Source organism: Pseudophryne corroboree, chromosome 4, assembly GCF_028390025.1.
Source record: "Pseudophryne corroboree isolate aPseCor3 chromosome 4, aPseCor3.hap2, whole genome shotgun sequence".
NCBI classification, from domain to species: Eukaryota; Metazoa; Chordata; class Amphibia; order Anura; family Myobatrachidae; genus Pseudophryne; species Pseudophryne corroboree.
The window spans coordinates 869,382,936-869,399,474 of NC_086447.1; the positions used below are offsets into that span (position 1 = coordinate 869,382,936).

At 45.6% G+C, this 16,539-nt stretch overlaps 1 protein-coding gene across 4 annotated transcripts in view; it reads left to right on the forward strand.

The window, feature by feature from the left end:
• Positions 1 to 16,539, forward strand: part of TTBK1 (tau tubulin kinase 1) — a 209,155-nt gene that overhangs the window by 124,657 nt on the left and 67,959 nt on the right. For all 4 annotated transcript variants that reach the window (XM_063918755.1, XM_063918759.1, XM_063918756.1 and 1 more), the window contains one exon: positions 6,324 to 6,864. In XM_063918755.1, coding sequence (XP_063774825.1) covers positions 6,324 to 6,864 — 541 coding nt within the window. The remainder of the gene's footprint in view (positions 1 to 6,323; positions 6,865 to 16,539) is intronic.

The window sequence follows — 16,539 nt, forward strand, 5'->3', positions numbered from 1 at the left end:
CTTGCAGAACCTAGGGATCCACCTGTGGGCAAGCCCACTGGTCCCTGAAGTTCCCGAGACGCGCCCCCACCGCACCTGTCTCCACCTGTGGAGCCCCAGCGTCATGCGGTGGACTCAGAGGAAGCGGGGGAAGATTTTTGATCCTGGGAACTGGCTGTCTGGTGCAGCTTTTTCCTTCTTCCCTTGTCTCTGTGCAGAAAGGAAGCGCCTTTGACCCGCTTGCTTTTCTGAAGCCGAAAGGACTGTACCTGAAAATACGGTGCTTTCTTAGGCTGTGAGGAAACCTGAGGTAAAAAAATTTCTTCCCAGCTGTTGCTGTGGATACGAGGTCCCAGAGACCATCCCCAAACAATTCCTCACCCGTATAAGGCAGAATCTCCATGTGCCTTTTAAAGTCAGCATCACCTGTCCACTGCCGGGTCTCTAATACCCTCCTGGCAGAATGGACATTGCCTTAAGTCTGGATGCCAGCCGGCAAATATCCATCTGTGCATCCCTCATATATAAGACGACGTCTTTAATATGCTCTATGTTAGCAAAATATTATCTCTGTCTAGGGTATTAATATTGACAGGGTATCAGATCACGCTGCAGCAGCACTATTCATGCTGAGGCAATTGCAGGTCTCAGTATAGTACCTGAGTGTGTATATACAGACTTCAGGATAGCCTCCTGCTTTTTATCAGCAGGCTCCTTCAAAGTGGCCGTATCCTAAGACGGCAGTGCCACCTTTTTTGACAAACGTGTGAGCGCCTTATCCACCCTAGGGGATATCTCCCAACGTGACCTATCCTCTGGCGGGAAAGGGTACGCCATCAGTAACTTTTTAGAAATTACCAGTTTCTTATCGGGGGAACCCACGCTTCTTTACACACTTCATTCACTCATCTGATGGGGGAACAAAACACTGGCTGCTTTTTCTCCCCAAACATAAAACCCCTTTTATGTGGTACTTGGGTTCATGCTTTGGGGAGACAGAGAGAGAGTATGCCAGCACACACCAGAGCGCTATATAATGCAGGGATTAACACTATAACTGAGTGATTTTTCCCCCAATAGCTGCTTGTATACACATATTGCGCCTAAATTTAGTGCCCCCCCTCTCTTTTTTAACCCTTTGAGCCTGAAAACTACAGGGGAGAGCCTGGGGAGCTGTCTTCCAGCTGCACTGTGAAGAAAAAATGGCGCCAGTGTGCTGAGGGAGTTAGCCCCGCCCCTTTTTCGGCTGACTTTTCTCCCGCTTTTTTCAGGAATTCTGGCAGGGGTAATTTATCACATATATAGCCCTGGGACTATATATTGTGATGATTTGCCAGCCAAGGTGTTTATATTGCTGCTCAGGGCGCCCCCCCCAGTGCCCTGCACCCATCAGTGATCGGAGTGTGAGGTGTGCATGAGGAGCAATGGCGCACAGCTGCAGTGCTGTGCGCTACCTTGTTGAAGACCGAGGTCTTCTGCCGCCGATTTTCCGGACCACTTCTTGCTTCTGGCTCTGTAAGGGGGACGGCGGCGCGGCTCCGGGACCAAATGATCGAGGTCGGGTCCTGTGTTCGATCCCTCTGGAGCTAATGGTGTCCAGTAGCCTAAGAAGCCCAAACTATCTCCAGTCAGGTAGGTTCGCTTCTTCTCCCCTTAGTCCCTCGCTGCAGTGAGTCTGTTGCCAGCAGATCTCACTGTAAAATAAAAAAACTAAAATATACTTTCTTTCTAGGAGCTCAGGAGAGCCCCTAGTGTGCATCCAGCTCAGCCGGGCACAAGATTCTAACTGAGGTCTGGAGGAGGGTCATAGTGGGAGGAGCCAGTGCACACCAGTTAGTCCTAAAGCTTTTTTTAGTTGTGCCCAGTCTCCTGCGGAGCCGCTATTCCCCATGGTCCTTACGGAGTCCCAGCATCCACTTAGGACGTCAGAGAAAACAATACGTGATTACACAGCGTTCACAGAGTGTAGACTTCAAAGAAAAGAGAAAATCACTGTCTTCTATTATATACATTTCCAAAAGAGTAGATTCTTAGATGTATGGCGCTCCTTCATTGTTCATATATTCCGTGAGAGAAGCAGAAATATTTATATATCATAGTGTAGAATATTTATAGTGATTGAAATTGAATATCCACCTCAGACAAAAAATCTCCACCAAAAGATAAATGGTGTAGACGTAGAACAGCTCAAAACCAGATGGTACTTTGAACACGCACCTTATTAACTCCTCCGGTAATGAGTTAGAGGAGTGAGATGTCCACATCTTAGCAAGAGGCCTGAGAAGCCGGAGGGAAGAGCTCCATGAGGGGTGCTGTTATTGTACACAAACCAGTCACACCAGACCATGAGGAACCTATGGGAGTTTTTGTGAAGATAGGCAGATATTTTCTCCATCGCTGCCACATGCCAAATTTTGGGCCCTATTCAGTATGAGACGCATCAGCGAAGCGAACGCATACTGACGTTCCCATGCACAGTGTGACCGCCTCTGTCTGATTGACAGGTAGAGGCATTTGCGGCGTTGCGGGATCGCTGACATGGCATTGGGCAGGCGTGGCATAGGAAATGGGGGTGAGTTCGGGACGGCCGTGTGATGTCAAACACGGCCACTGTGACCTGAAAAATGGCCGCCCTGCACCTGCCCTCGCACCCTTGCTGCGGAGGCATAGCAGTGCGATCGCAAATTAATTTGTGACCACTTCACTGCCGGCCATTAGCATGCTGGGCAGCCTTGTCCTGTACCAACTCAGTTTTGCAATAATCTCAAATTGGTGCAAGTAAAAGCAATGACTAGGTGTGTTCCTGCAAGGTCAGGCCTATCCCAGGGAGCTATTCCCAGGATGAAAGACATTGATGGAACATTGTATGAGTTAGCTTCCACTGAGACCCACCTAAGCATCTGAGGCGACGCAAACCAAGCCACTGCCTGACTTAAGTAGGTTACATAGTAGTAAGGTTAACATCAGGGAACCCGTTACCACCGTTGAAAGTGGGGTGGCCAAGGGTTACAAAACTAATATAAGGGGGTTTGAGCCTCCAGACAAATTGTACAAACTATCTAGTTGTAATAGGGTACATCTAGGGACTGCAACAGGGAGAGTTTGAAGGAGGTAGAGCAGTTGGGGAAAGAGATTCAGCTCTATCGCCACTATACTACCCAACCAGAAAGTAATAAGGTCCTGTCATCAGAGAAAGTAAAGTTTGGTGGACTTAAGCAGAAGAGTAAAATTAGCTGCATCAAGGGAGTCGTAATAGTATGTTATGTAAACCCCCAGATATTTAAGTTTGCCAGGTAAAATTAAAATGATGATGCAGGAGGTCCAAGACTGGCGGTGGTATGTTACGAGCAAGAGACTCTTTTAGAGAGATTTATTTTATAGCCAGACAGAGAACGACAGTCAGCTAGGTCTGGAACAGTTTGTGGAGGGATGTATGGGGAGACATTAAGCTAAGGAGGATGTCATCAGTAAACAAGGACACCTTGTATTCCTCTGTGCCGATGGACACCCCTCTAATATCCAAGTCAAGGCGGATTTGAGCTGCAAGTGGTTCGATAACCAAAGTAAAGATCAGGGGTGACAAAGGGCATTGAATGGAATTGAATGTTTTATAATAAATGGCTGTAAAGCCATCTGCATCGGGGGCCTTATTGGTCTTAAGGTCCTTAATAATTTCTGAGACCTCCTGCACCTCAACCTTCGCACATAGGGAATCAAGAGCCAAGGAAACACTATATAGATGTTGTTAATATTCCTTTGATTATTAACAAAGTTTTGTTAATGTGGTTTACCACTATTAGGCTTACTAGTGGGAATCATTTATATGATAGCGCCTGAGACTTGGGGTTGTAGTAAATGTATGAACAATGTCAAATATCTTGAGTTCTGTCAGGGTGTGTTATGATCAGCCCTTATTATAAGGCTGTCTATATTTTAACCTGGGTAGTCCTTCACGTGCAGAAACAACTTTGTCTCTACTACCCTCTTCCCTAACCCACCACCGTCCAAAAAACAGCTAGAGTCTGCTTGAGCTCAAATTGTACTATTTGCTACAATATATAAATTTCAATAAACAAACGTTTGTTTTATGTCATAACTATCAAATGGTTCTGATCACATGCACTACATTAGTATCTTTACCCAGCAACTCTGACATCACGTCCTAAACATTTGCCCACTTATACTTCAGAAAATCAGAAATGCCAGTATATACCCACCACCCTGCCTAAAAAAAACAGTTTATGTCCCCACAATACAACAGAGATACATAACTTATGGAGTCTGTAGGTACTCCCATACCATATTTTTGCACCACACCTTAAATAAAAATTCCATATAGAGGCACAATGCTGTTACCTCCTGTCATGATTCCAGCCAGCTCTCAGATTCCGCAATCTTGGATAGCTGTGTCCTGGCGGTATGCACTGATAAATACACAATTTCTTTGCCATCACAAAATAATTTAAAGGAGTCTTTTGTTCCCCACAAAAAGATTCAGATTTCACACTTAATTACACATGGGTATGTAGCATTGGGCTTCACAGGCTAGCAAGTTCAATAAGAATTATGGAGATTACGCTAGATTTAATTAACAAAACACTTAATACTGTAAGAATGACATACTGGTTATGATTGTAAATAATTTCTGAAATGAAAAAGAGCAATAACTCAGAAATTCAAACTTACAACAAAGACCTTAGTTTCTGTTGTGGGAGGTTTCACAAAGGCGGTATGGAACATCCTCAACTCGTAGTTGCCCCACAAAGAATGCACACTACGTTCAGTTAAACAGACATTTTTTATCCTTGTAGTGAGCTGCTCCTTGGCCCCCACCTTTAGGATTAACTCCCTCATTAGCAAAATATATTGATTGAGGCCTGTATGTATAGCCTCTTTTGTTCTTTTAACACAGGATCTACCTGTCACACTAGCAGGGCCTCTTATTACTCCTATGGACAGATTTATGGTTAGTCAGGAAGGAGATTTGCCTGATTGAAGGTTCCTCAGATCTCTTCTCCTAACAACATTTTTGTCACTTAGGTAGCCAAATAGTCTGGGTATAGGGTAATAAGTGCCAAAGTCCTTGTTAGCTTACACACGCCCCCCTGTGGAGTACAGTACATGCAGTTTTCTTTACAACCTGGGAGGGGTACAAACCACCATATGTCCCTTGGATTAGTTTAGTTATTTGGATTACAGATTTGCAGTTGACCTAATAATTGACAATAATACAATGCTTCACATGGAATATACATTGATAGGTGATACCTAGGAAAGTAGCATTTCATCAGCCCTACGTCACACCTTCCCATAACTTTAATCTACTGTATGGTTTTATAGGGACAAGTAGATAGTTTAATTGTAGGACATTTTATCGGATATTATTGAATGAGTTGACTGTTTATAGGTAAAGATATGAAATTTAGGTTTAAGTATTCTAACTTTAATAATGAGTCAATATAAGTAATGGGCTGGATTGTGAGTCGGACGCGCTGCTGATGTCTGATGCACTGCACATGCCCCTAGAATCTGTGCTTCCAGAGTCACAGTTGTAATAGAGACGCACGGTCTCCAAAATGTCTTTAAAATGTATTGGGCCGTGACTGGAAGGTGGCTAAATTGACTCACTAGAATGGTCCTTCTTATGGGCATGTTATGAGATTATCACAGTTGTGTCACTGAAGTGGTTTCAATATCAAACGCATAATTAGTCACATTAAAGGCCATACTCTGATGTATAATCTACTCCTAGCATAGTGCAGATGCAAGTTGCGATGGTGCGACCAATGTTGGCATCTAAAGACGCATTAAGCAGTATTTTAGTGTCTAAAGATGATGAAAGTGGGCTTCTCAGTCCTTGCACATTCAGATATATGGGACGGGCTTGTAGCGGTATTTACATAAAGTCGCAAATGCTACAACTGGCAAAAGTCGCAGACATGGATGCTGCCTTATTTAACTCAGGACAAAGACCATAATGCCCTCATCCTTTTCCCTATACAGTCATGCCACTAAATATTAGGAAAGAACTCATCCTATTCTAACTGCTTATATCCAAAGCATGTATGCATCTATATAATTTTGTTGTCCAATTTCTGTTACATGCCTGGTACTTCTGTGTCACATGACTCAATGTATTTGTAATGCTTGACCATTAGTGAAGTGAAGATTATTTAGTTAAAAGGCTCCTTCATTCAAAGAACTTTTGAAATACTGACTAGGGGCCTATATATATATATATATATATATATATATATATATAATTTGGTCATGGCAGTGTTTTTTTCCATGTACGTAATGTCTAATGTTGTTTCATCATAGCTTGTCTGTTTTGTCATCTTCAGATCCCGCATGGACCTCCCTGCATCTCCTTCACGACAGGTGTGTTCCTCGCAGCCGGCTCAGATGTTGTCCATTGATACAGGGCAGGTTGACCGACAAGCCAGTGGCCGCATGGAGGTCTCAGCATCTGTAGAGCACGAAGCCTTGAGTAATGCCTTCCGCTCTGTGCCACTGGCTGAAGAGGAGGACTTTGACAGCAAAGAATGGGTTATCATTGACAAAGAGACTGAACTCAAGGACTTCCACCCTGGGGCAGAGCCTACGACCTCAGGGACAACAGACGAAGAACCTGAGGAACTTCGGCCTCTGGATGATGGGGAGGAGAGACGGAAGCCAGGGGGTGCAGATGCAGCCGTCAGGCCTAAAGTACATGACGTTAGGCCTCGTGCCATGCAAACTGTAGCAGAGGAAGAGACATCTTCCAGACATGAGGGTTCAGAAAGCAGGCCACTTCCCCAACCTGCAAGCCCATCACACTCCCATTCAACATCAGCAACTCGACAACGGAGGAGAGAGTCTGATCCCACTGGACCCCAAAGACAGGTAAGAAAAAAGCTAGTGTAAAACATTGCCGACATTTTTAACAGGTAAAATGGAAAGGGAATCAATCACCAACACATACAAAGGAATGATGCTGTCAGTTGATCATAAGCGCATATGGAGTAATGGATGAGATAGGATGAGAGTTATTCTAACGGTATCCATCTCTGCAGCCTGACAATATGGCCAGGCAATCCAGAAGTGGAAAGGGAACTGGGTGTTTTCAGTGTAGACATGGTACTGAATGCGGAATAGCCATTTCTCTATCGTCCTAGTGGATGCTGGGGTTCCTGAAAGGACCATGGGGAATAGCGGCTCCGCAGGAGACAGGGCACAAAAAGTAAAGCTTTTTCAGATCAGGTGGTGTGCACTGGCTCCTCCCCCTATGACCCTCCTCCAGACTCCAGTTAGATTTTTGTGCCCGGCCGAGAAGGGTGCAATCTAGGTGGCTCTCCTAAAGAGCTGCTTAGAAAAAGTTTAGCTAGGTTTTTTATTTTACAGTGATTCCTGCTGGCAACAGGATCACTGCAGCGAGGGACTGAGGGGAGAAGGAGTCAACTCACCTGCGTGCAGGATGGATTGGCTTCTTGGCTACTGGACATCAAGCTCCAGAGGGACGATCACAGGTACAGCCTGGATGGTCACCGGAGCCGCGCCGCCGGCCCCCTTGCAGATGCTGAAGTCAGAAGAGGTCCAGAATCGGCGGCTGAAGACTCCTGCAGTCTTCTAAAGGTAGCGCACAGCACTGCAGCTGTGCGCCATTTTCCTCTCAGCACACTTCACACGGCAGTCACTGAGGGTGCAGGGCGCTGGGAGGGGGGCGCCCTGGGAGGCAAATGAATACCTATAAAGGCTAAAAATACCTCACATATAGCCCCTAGAGGCTATATGGAGATATTTAACCCCTGCCTGATTTTTCTAAATAGCGGGAGACGAGCCCGCCAGAAAAGGGGCGGGGCCTATCTCCTCAGCACACGGCGCCATTTCCTCTCACAGCTCCGCTGGTCAGGACGGCTCCCAAGTCTCTCCCCTGCACTGCACTACAGAAACAGGGTAAAACAGAGAGGGGGGGGCAAATTTATGGCGATATTTTGATATAACAAAGCAGCTATAAGGGAGCACTTATTATAAGGCTATCCCTGATATATATATAGCGCTTTTGGTGTGTGCTGGCAAACTCTCCCTCTGTCTCCCCAAAGGGCTAGTGGGTCCTGTCTTCGTTAGGAGCATTCCCTGTGTGTCTGCTGTGTGTCGGTACGTGTGTGTCGACATGTATGAGGACGATATTGGTGTGGAGGCGGAGCAGTTGCCAAATATGAGGATGTCACCCCCTAGGGAGTCGACACCAGAATGGATGCCTTTATTTATGGAACTACGGGATAGTGTCAACACGCTAAAGCAGTCGTTTGACGACATGAGGCGGCCGGACAATCAATTAGTGCCTGTCCAGGCGACTCAAACACCGTCAGGGGCTGTGAAACGCCCTTTGCCTCAGTCGGTCGACACAGACCCAGACACAGGCGATGACTCCAGTGGTGACGGTGACGAATCAACCGTATTTTCCAGTAGGGCCACACGTTATATGATTTTGGCAATGAAGGAGGCGTTACATTTAGCTGATACTACAGGTACCACTAAACAGGGTATTATGTGGGGTATGAAAAAACTACCTATAGTTTTTCCTGAATCAGAAGAATTAAATGACGTGTGTAATGAAGCGTGGGTTGCCCCTGATAAAAAGCTGATAATTTCAAAGAAATTATTGGCATTATACCCTTTCCCGCCAGAGGTTAGGGAGCGCTGGGAAACACCTCCTAGGGTGGACAAGGCGCTAACACGCTTATCTAAACAAGTGGCGTTACCCTCTCCTGAGACGGCCGCACTTAAAGATCCATCAGATAGGAGGATGGAAAATATCCAAAAAAGTATATACACACATGCAGGTGTTATACTACGACCAGCTGTAGCGACTGCCTGGATGGGCAGTGCTGGGGTAGTTTGGTCAGAGTCCCTGATTGAAAATATTGATACCCTGGACAGGGACAATATTTTACTGTCGTTAGAACAAATAAAGGATGCATTTCTTTATATGCGTGATGCACAGAGGGATATCTGCACACTGGCATCACGGGTAAGTGCTATGTCCATTTCGGCCAGAAGAGCTTTATGGACGCGACAGTGGACAGGCGATGCGGATTCAAAACGGCATATGGAAGTTTTGCCGTATAAAGGGGAGGAGTTATTTGGAGTCGGTCTATCAGATTTGGTGGCCACGGCTACAGCCGGGAAATCCACCTTTCTACCTCAAGTCACTCCCCAACAGAAAAAGGCACCGACTTTTCAACCGCAGCCCTTTCGTTCCTTTAAAAATAAGAGAGCAAAGGGCTATTCATATCTGCCACGAGGCAGAGGTCGAGGGAAGAGACAGCAACACGCAGCTCCTTCCCAGGAACAGAAGCCCTCCCCGGCTTCTACAAAAGCCTCAGCATGACGCTGGGGCTTCTCAAGCGGACTCGGGGACGGTGGGCGGTCGTCTCAAAAATTACAGCGCGCAGTGGGCTCACTCGCAGGTAGATTCCTGGATCCTGCAGATAATATCTCAAGGGTACAGGTTGGAATTAGAGACAGATCCACCTCGCCGTTTCCTGAAGTCTGCTTTACCAACGTCCCCCTCCGAAAGGGAGACGGTTTTGGAAGCCATTCACAAGCTGTACTCTCAGCAGGTGATAGTCAAGGTACCTCTTCTACAACAAGGGAAGGGGTATTATTCCACTCTTTTTGTGGTACCGAAGCCGGATGGCTCGGTAAGGCCTATTCTAAATCTGAAGTCCTTGAACCTGTACATAAAGAAGTTCAAGTTCAAGATGGAGTCACTCAGAGCAGTGATAGCGAACCTGGAAGAGGGGGACTTTATGGTATCCTTGGACATCAAGGATGCGTATCTCCACGTTCCAATTTACCCCTCACACCAGGGGTACCTCAGGTTCGTTGTACAAAACTGTCACTATCAGTTTCAGACGCTGCCGTTCGGATTGTCCACGGCACCTCGGATCTTTACAAAGGTAATGGCCGAGATGATGATTCTTCTTCGAAGAAAAGGCATATTAATTATCCCATACTTGGACGATCTCCTAATAAGGGCGAGGTCCAGAGAACAGCTAGAGATGGGATTAGCACTGTCTCAAGAAGTGCTAAAACAGCACGGGTGGATTCTGAATATTCCAAAATCCCAGTTAATGCCGACAACTCGTCTGCTGTTCCTAGGGATGATTCTGGACACGGTTCAGAAAAAGGTTTTTCTCCCGGAGGAAAAAGCCAAGGAGTTATCCGAGCTTGTCAGGAACCTCCTAAAACCAGGAAAGGTGTCCGTACATCAATGCACAAGAGTCCTGGGAAAAATGGTGGCTTCTTACGAAGCAATTCCATTCGGCAGATTCCACGCAAGAATTTTCCAAAGGGATCTGTTGGACAAATGGTCAGGGTCGCATCTTCAGATGCACCTACGGATAACCCTGTCTCCAAGGACAAGGGTGTCTCTTCTGTGGTGGTTGCAGAGTCCTCATCTATTGGAGGGCCGCAGATTCGGCATACAGGATTGGATCCTGGTGACCACGGACGCCAGCCTGAGAGGCTGGGGAGCAGTCACACAAGGAAGAAACTTCCAGGGAGTATGGACAAGCCTGGAAACGTCTCTTCACATAAACATTCTGGAACTAAGAGCAATATACAATGCTCTAAGCCAGGCAGAACCTCTGCTTCAGGGAAAACCGGTGTTGATCCAGTCGGACAACATCACGGCAGTCGCCCATGTGAACAGACAGGGCGGCACAAGAAGCAGGAGTGCAATGGCAGAAGCTGCAAGGATTCTTCGCTGGGCAGAGAATCATGTGATAGCACTGTCAGCAGTGTTCATCCCGGGAGTGGACAACTGGGAAGCAGACTTCCTCAGCAGACACGATCTTCACCCGGGAGAGTGGGGACTTCATCCAGAAGTCTTCCACATGCTGGTAACCCGTTGGGAAAGACCAATGGTGGACATGATGGCGTCTCGCCTCAACAAAAAACTGGACAGGTATTGCGCCAGGTCAAGAGATCCGCAGGCAATAGCTGTGGACGCGCTGGTAACGCCTTGGGTGTACCAGTCGGTGTATGTGTTTCCTCCTCTGCCTCTCATACCAAAAGTATTGAGAATTATACGGCAAAGAGGCGTAAGAACGATACTAGTGGTTCCGGATTGGCCAAGAAGGACTTGGTACCCGGAACTTCAAGAGATGATCACGGAAGATCCGTGGCCTCTACCTCTAAGGAGGGACTTGCTTCAGCAGGGTCCCTGTCTGTTTCAAGACTTACCGCGGCTGCGTTTGACGGCATGGCGGTTGAACGCCGGATCCTAAAGGAAAAAGGCATGCCGGAAGAAGTCATTCCTACTTTGATTAAAGCAAGGAAGGAAGTAACCGTGCAACATTATCACCGAATTTGGCGAAAATATGTTGCGTGGTGCGAAGATCGGAGTGCTCCGACGGAGGAATTTCAACTGGGTCGATTCCTACATTTCCTGCAATCAGGATTGTCTATGGGTCTCAAATTGGGATCTATTAAGGTTCAAATTTCGGCCCTGTCGATTTTCTTTCAAAAAGAATTGGCTTCAGTCCCTGAAGTCCAGACCTTTGTTAAGGGAGTGCTGCATATACAGCCTCCTGTGGTGCCTCCAGTGGCACCGTGGGATCTCAATGTGGTTTTGGACTTTCTAAAATCTCATTGGTTTGAACCACTAAATAAGGTGGATTTGAAATATCTCACTTGGAAAGTGACCATGCTTCTAGCCCTGGCTTCTGCCAGGAGAGTATCAGAATTGGCAGCTTTATCTTACAAAAGCCCATATCTGATTTTCCATTCGGACAGGGCAGAACTGCGGACTCGTCCGCATTTTCTCCCTAAGGTGGTGTCAGCATTTCATCTGAACCAGCCTATTGTAGTGCCTGCGGCTACAAGTGACTTGGAGGACTCCAAGTTACTGGACGTTGTCAGAGCATTAAAAATATATATTGCAAGGACAGCTGGAGTCAGAAAATCTGACTCGTTGTTTATATTGTATGCACCCAACAAGATGGGTGCTCCTGCGTCTAAGCAGACGATTGCTCGTTGGATCTGTAGCACAATCCAACTTGCACATTCTGTGGCAGGCCTGCCACAGCCTAAATCTGTAAAGGCCCACTCCACAAGGAAGGTGGGCTCATCTTGGGCGGCTGCCCGAGGGGTCTCGGCATTACAACTTTGCCGAGCAGCTACGTGGTCAGGGGAGAACACGTTTGTAAAATTTTACAAATTTGATACTCTGGCTAAGGAGGACCTGGAGTTCTCTCATTCGGTGCTGCAGAGTCATCCGCACTCTCCCGCCCGTTTGGGAGCTTTGGTATAATCCCCATGGTCCTTTCAGGAACCCCAGCATCCACTAGGACGATAGAGAAAATAAGATTTTACTTACCGATAAATCTATTTCTCGGAGTCCGTAGTGGATGCTGGGCGCCCATCCCAAGTGCGGATTATCTGCATAAATTGTACATAGTTATTGTTAACTAATTCGGGTTATTGTTGAAGGAAGCCATCTTTCAGAGGCTCCGCTGTTATCATACTGTTAACTGGGTTTAGATCACAGGTTGTACGGTGTGATTGGTGTGGCTGGTATGAGTCTTACCCGGGATTCAAAATCCTCCCTTATTGTGTACGCTCGTCCGGGCACAGTACCTAACTGGAGTCTGGAGGAGGGTCATAGGGGGAGGAGCCAGTGCACACCACCTGATCTGAAAAAGCTTTACTTTTTGTGCCCTGTCTCCTGCGGAGCCGCTATTCCCCATGGTCCTTTCAGGAACCCCAGCATCCACTACGGACTCCGAGAAATAGATTTATCGGTAAGTAAAATCTTATTATTACTATAGTAAGTTTATTAACAAATACAGTGATAAAAACAAAGAGGTAAGAGAACAGAACCCCAACAGATAGGAAAAGTGGAAGGGGTGCAGATGTGGCAACACTGAAGGAGCACTTGGATACATAGGAAGTGACCCAAAAACTGTGTCATAACCCCAGTAGAGTAAAAGGTATGACCAACAGTGTGCAAAGTGTCATAGATGTCCAGGAGGACTAAACTGGAAGTAGATCATTGATCACACGTGAGGCCATTGTCTCAGTGGCCTAGTCTCAAGTCTTAGCAGAAGTATATAGTGCGGTTACATTCATATCACTTCAAATGCCTCATAATTGTTTCCTTGCTTTGTTAAGCTGAACTAATTCAACACTTTCCCCAGACACTGTACGTTACATGAAATAACTTCCATTTGGCCACTTGTCTTTTTTATTCTTTTGGAGTCCATAAGCATTTTTCCTGCCAGTGAGGCTAATTTGGCACCTGTCACACGGGGGGCTTTATTTTGTCTTCCTTTGGATAGATGGATTGAACCTGAAGGGCATGTTTCTATTTTCCCACTATGTGTACCATTTTCCTTTTAAGTCATTATTTTCATCCCAGGCAGAAGTTCCAATGAGTGGAGAATGAAGTAAGAGGAGAGAAAGTGAGTGAGGAATTTTGTATGCAAGCTTCTGAAGTAGTTATGAGGTAAAGGGGGTAAGAATGGCGGTAGTGGGAAAGAATGGCTGGGAGAAGAGCTGGTTACTCCTCATCGGTAAGATGAGCTTGTGTGTAAAAGGGAAGGTGTGCTCTGGCATGAGAATACATCCTTGGAAACGGTGTTAATGTAGTCACGAGCTGTGAGGGGGAAGGGAAAGGAGGAGGAGTCGATCTACAGTAGTCATTGTGCAGGTGTGGATTTGGGTGCCGGAGCATAAAACAAGATAAGGCACAAGATAAGTAGCCGGTGGTCATAGTGCAGGAAGGCCGAGTTGGAGAAACTAGAGATGGAGCAGACGTGGTGCACTTGGTGAGGACTTGTCCCTCACAATGTGTGTGAGATGAGATCCACTGGGAGAGACTAAAGAAGGAAGCACAGATATGGGGGTTGTCAGTAGAGAGTCTGAAATCACCTAGTATGAGTGTGAGAGTCAGCAGTTCATAGGTCTGGGAATACATAAACCAGGCAGCAACATTGTTGAAGAAGTAGATGGTTTCTGGGGATCAGACATGGAACGGCATGGCACGGAAGAAGTATGATGCATACACTGTGTCTATGTATGATGCATACACTGTGTCTACAGTGTATATGTCTCCATGTATTGGAGTATGGCAGAGAAGAATCTCACATAGAAGAAAGATGCAGGGAACATACTGTAGTGTCAGGGGAGGTAAGACAGGTTTGTGTAAGACAGGGAGGTTGAGAATTAGAAGATGGATAGATGTGAGCTTTTTAAAAATAGTTTTTGTATGGTAATCGTCACTATATGTATAGACACATAGTTTCTCTACCTAGTCAATTTGTTGTATAAACTCTGTAGGCTACATTTGAGTATTTTTGAAAATGTAACCTCATTACCTTGAGTCTATCTGACATTTCCTTCTATTATTGTCTGCTTCCCCAATATACAGATATAATAGGTTTGTTGTTATGATTATGCAACAGTGGATATTTCTTATCTCACAAATATTACAATCAAATGAAATGATCTCTGATATACAGTAGATCTTCCTGTGCAATGACTACCAGTGTATGTCTAATATTTTTGCTGGGAATTGCCCATCACTTTAAGGACATCAGATTACCAAGCAACCTTGTGTCGACACAACCTTTGAGTGAAAGCTGGAGATGAAAGTAGATACTGTACATATACCTTAAACTATAGTCTTTGTACAGTAGCCATATAGACCTCTCTATTCCCCACTTACTCAGACACTTGAAACCATAGACCATATATAATGGAAGGTCCTGCTAATGTTCCCATCTCTTGAGGCTACCTCTTCTGATCCAAAGTTCTGCAAACAGCATTATCTAATTCCTTGTACCATTCAATACACATGGAAGCAACATGGAATCAAAAAGTCAAAGAAACCCCTATATTAATAATACCTAAAGCAACATCATCCACTGCAGGTAAGTAATTCTTCACTTTATTGGATACAGCCTGCTCCACCATACAAATTAGAAGAATGGACATAAGAGCCTACCTAAAAAAGTACTGTAAAAGGAGAAATAGCAATATACAGTAACACAACATTTGGTCTAAGGTTTGTATAATTTTCTCTGTAGGTTAATTTCCAGTTCTTCCACCATGGAACCGTTGCATTTATGATTTACAACTTTTCTTGGCACTATCTATCCTCCCAAATGTAACCCATTAGATCTTAATATGTTTGGAGGCTTTTGTAAATTGAGGCAGATCCACCTTGCACTGTCGCAGTATCCAAAGAGCATTAAATCTTCAAGGTCTACCAGAGGCCTCTGGTGGCCACAGATAGCATCTCTACATTATGAGGCTTAGACACCTTCACCTCATCACAGTAAGAGGCAAGCAGTGGGGGAGGCATCCATTGAAAACCGAAACCGCACTCTAGTAATACCCAGAGAATTTGATCTATAATGAAGGCAACCCACTCCATGGACAAAAGGTCGACAGGAACAAGGTCGACATGGAAAAAGGTCGACATGAGTTTTTATGTTTTTTTGGTGTCGTTCTCTTCGTAGAGTGACCGGGAACCCCAATTAGTGCACCGCGTCCCCTCGCATGGCTCGCTTCGCTCGCCATGCTTCGGGCATGGTGCCTTCGCTCTGCTACCGCTTCGCTCGGCACAGATTACCGTTCCAATCGTAGTCCACGTGGATCATTAAGTATGAAAAGGTTCAAAAAAAGAAAATCGCGAAAAACTCATATCGACCTTTTTCCATGTTGTCCTTGTTCCTGTCGACCTTTTGTCCATGTCGGCCTTTTGTCCATGTCGACCTTGTTCCCGTCGACCTTTTGTCCATGTCGACCTAAGGTGCGTCGACCTTTCTATTGTCGACCTGGAGTCCGGATACCGACAAAGTATGTATATATTATTTAGAAGACCCATCAATTGGCAATTAACGTGTAACCAGTACAGTGTAATTTAATATGAATGAATCCAAAGAATAATCCACCTCTGTTGTGATTACACAAGTACTGCGGCTCTGTCCAGCTTCTAAATACTGCCCCCTGTGGCCATCATGCAGGTATTGCAGGTCTTTACTGCTGTTTCTAAATATTACCATCTGTGGTGATTGTACAGGCACAGTGGGAACTATCCAGATGCTGACTACTGTGGTCATTATATAAGTATTGCTGCCCCATCCTGCTACTAAATACTGCCCCCTATGGTTATTATACAAGTGCTGCAGTTCTTTCCTGCTGCTGAATACTGTCCCTATGGTCATTGTGCAGGTATTGCAGCTATTCCTGGTTTTATTGAATACTTCCGCCTGTTGTCGAGGTAATGCAGCTCTATCCTGCTGCTGAATGCTGCCACGTTTGATTATTGTACAGGCGGTTTGTCTCTTTCCTCTTGTAAAGACATAACTAAGATAAGCATCATGGAGAGATGGTATGATACTGGCATCAGGGATAGGTAATTAATTGTATGCACATCAGAAGGAGGTGGCATAGTATGGGCATCAAGAAAAAAACAAATAGTGTGGGGATCAGGGATTGGAAATTGCTGGTCTTGGCATTAGTAAGAAGTTGGATGGTGTGGACATCAGAAGGAGCTGGGATAGT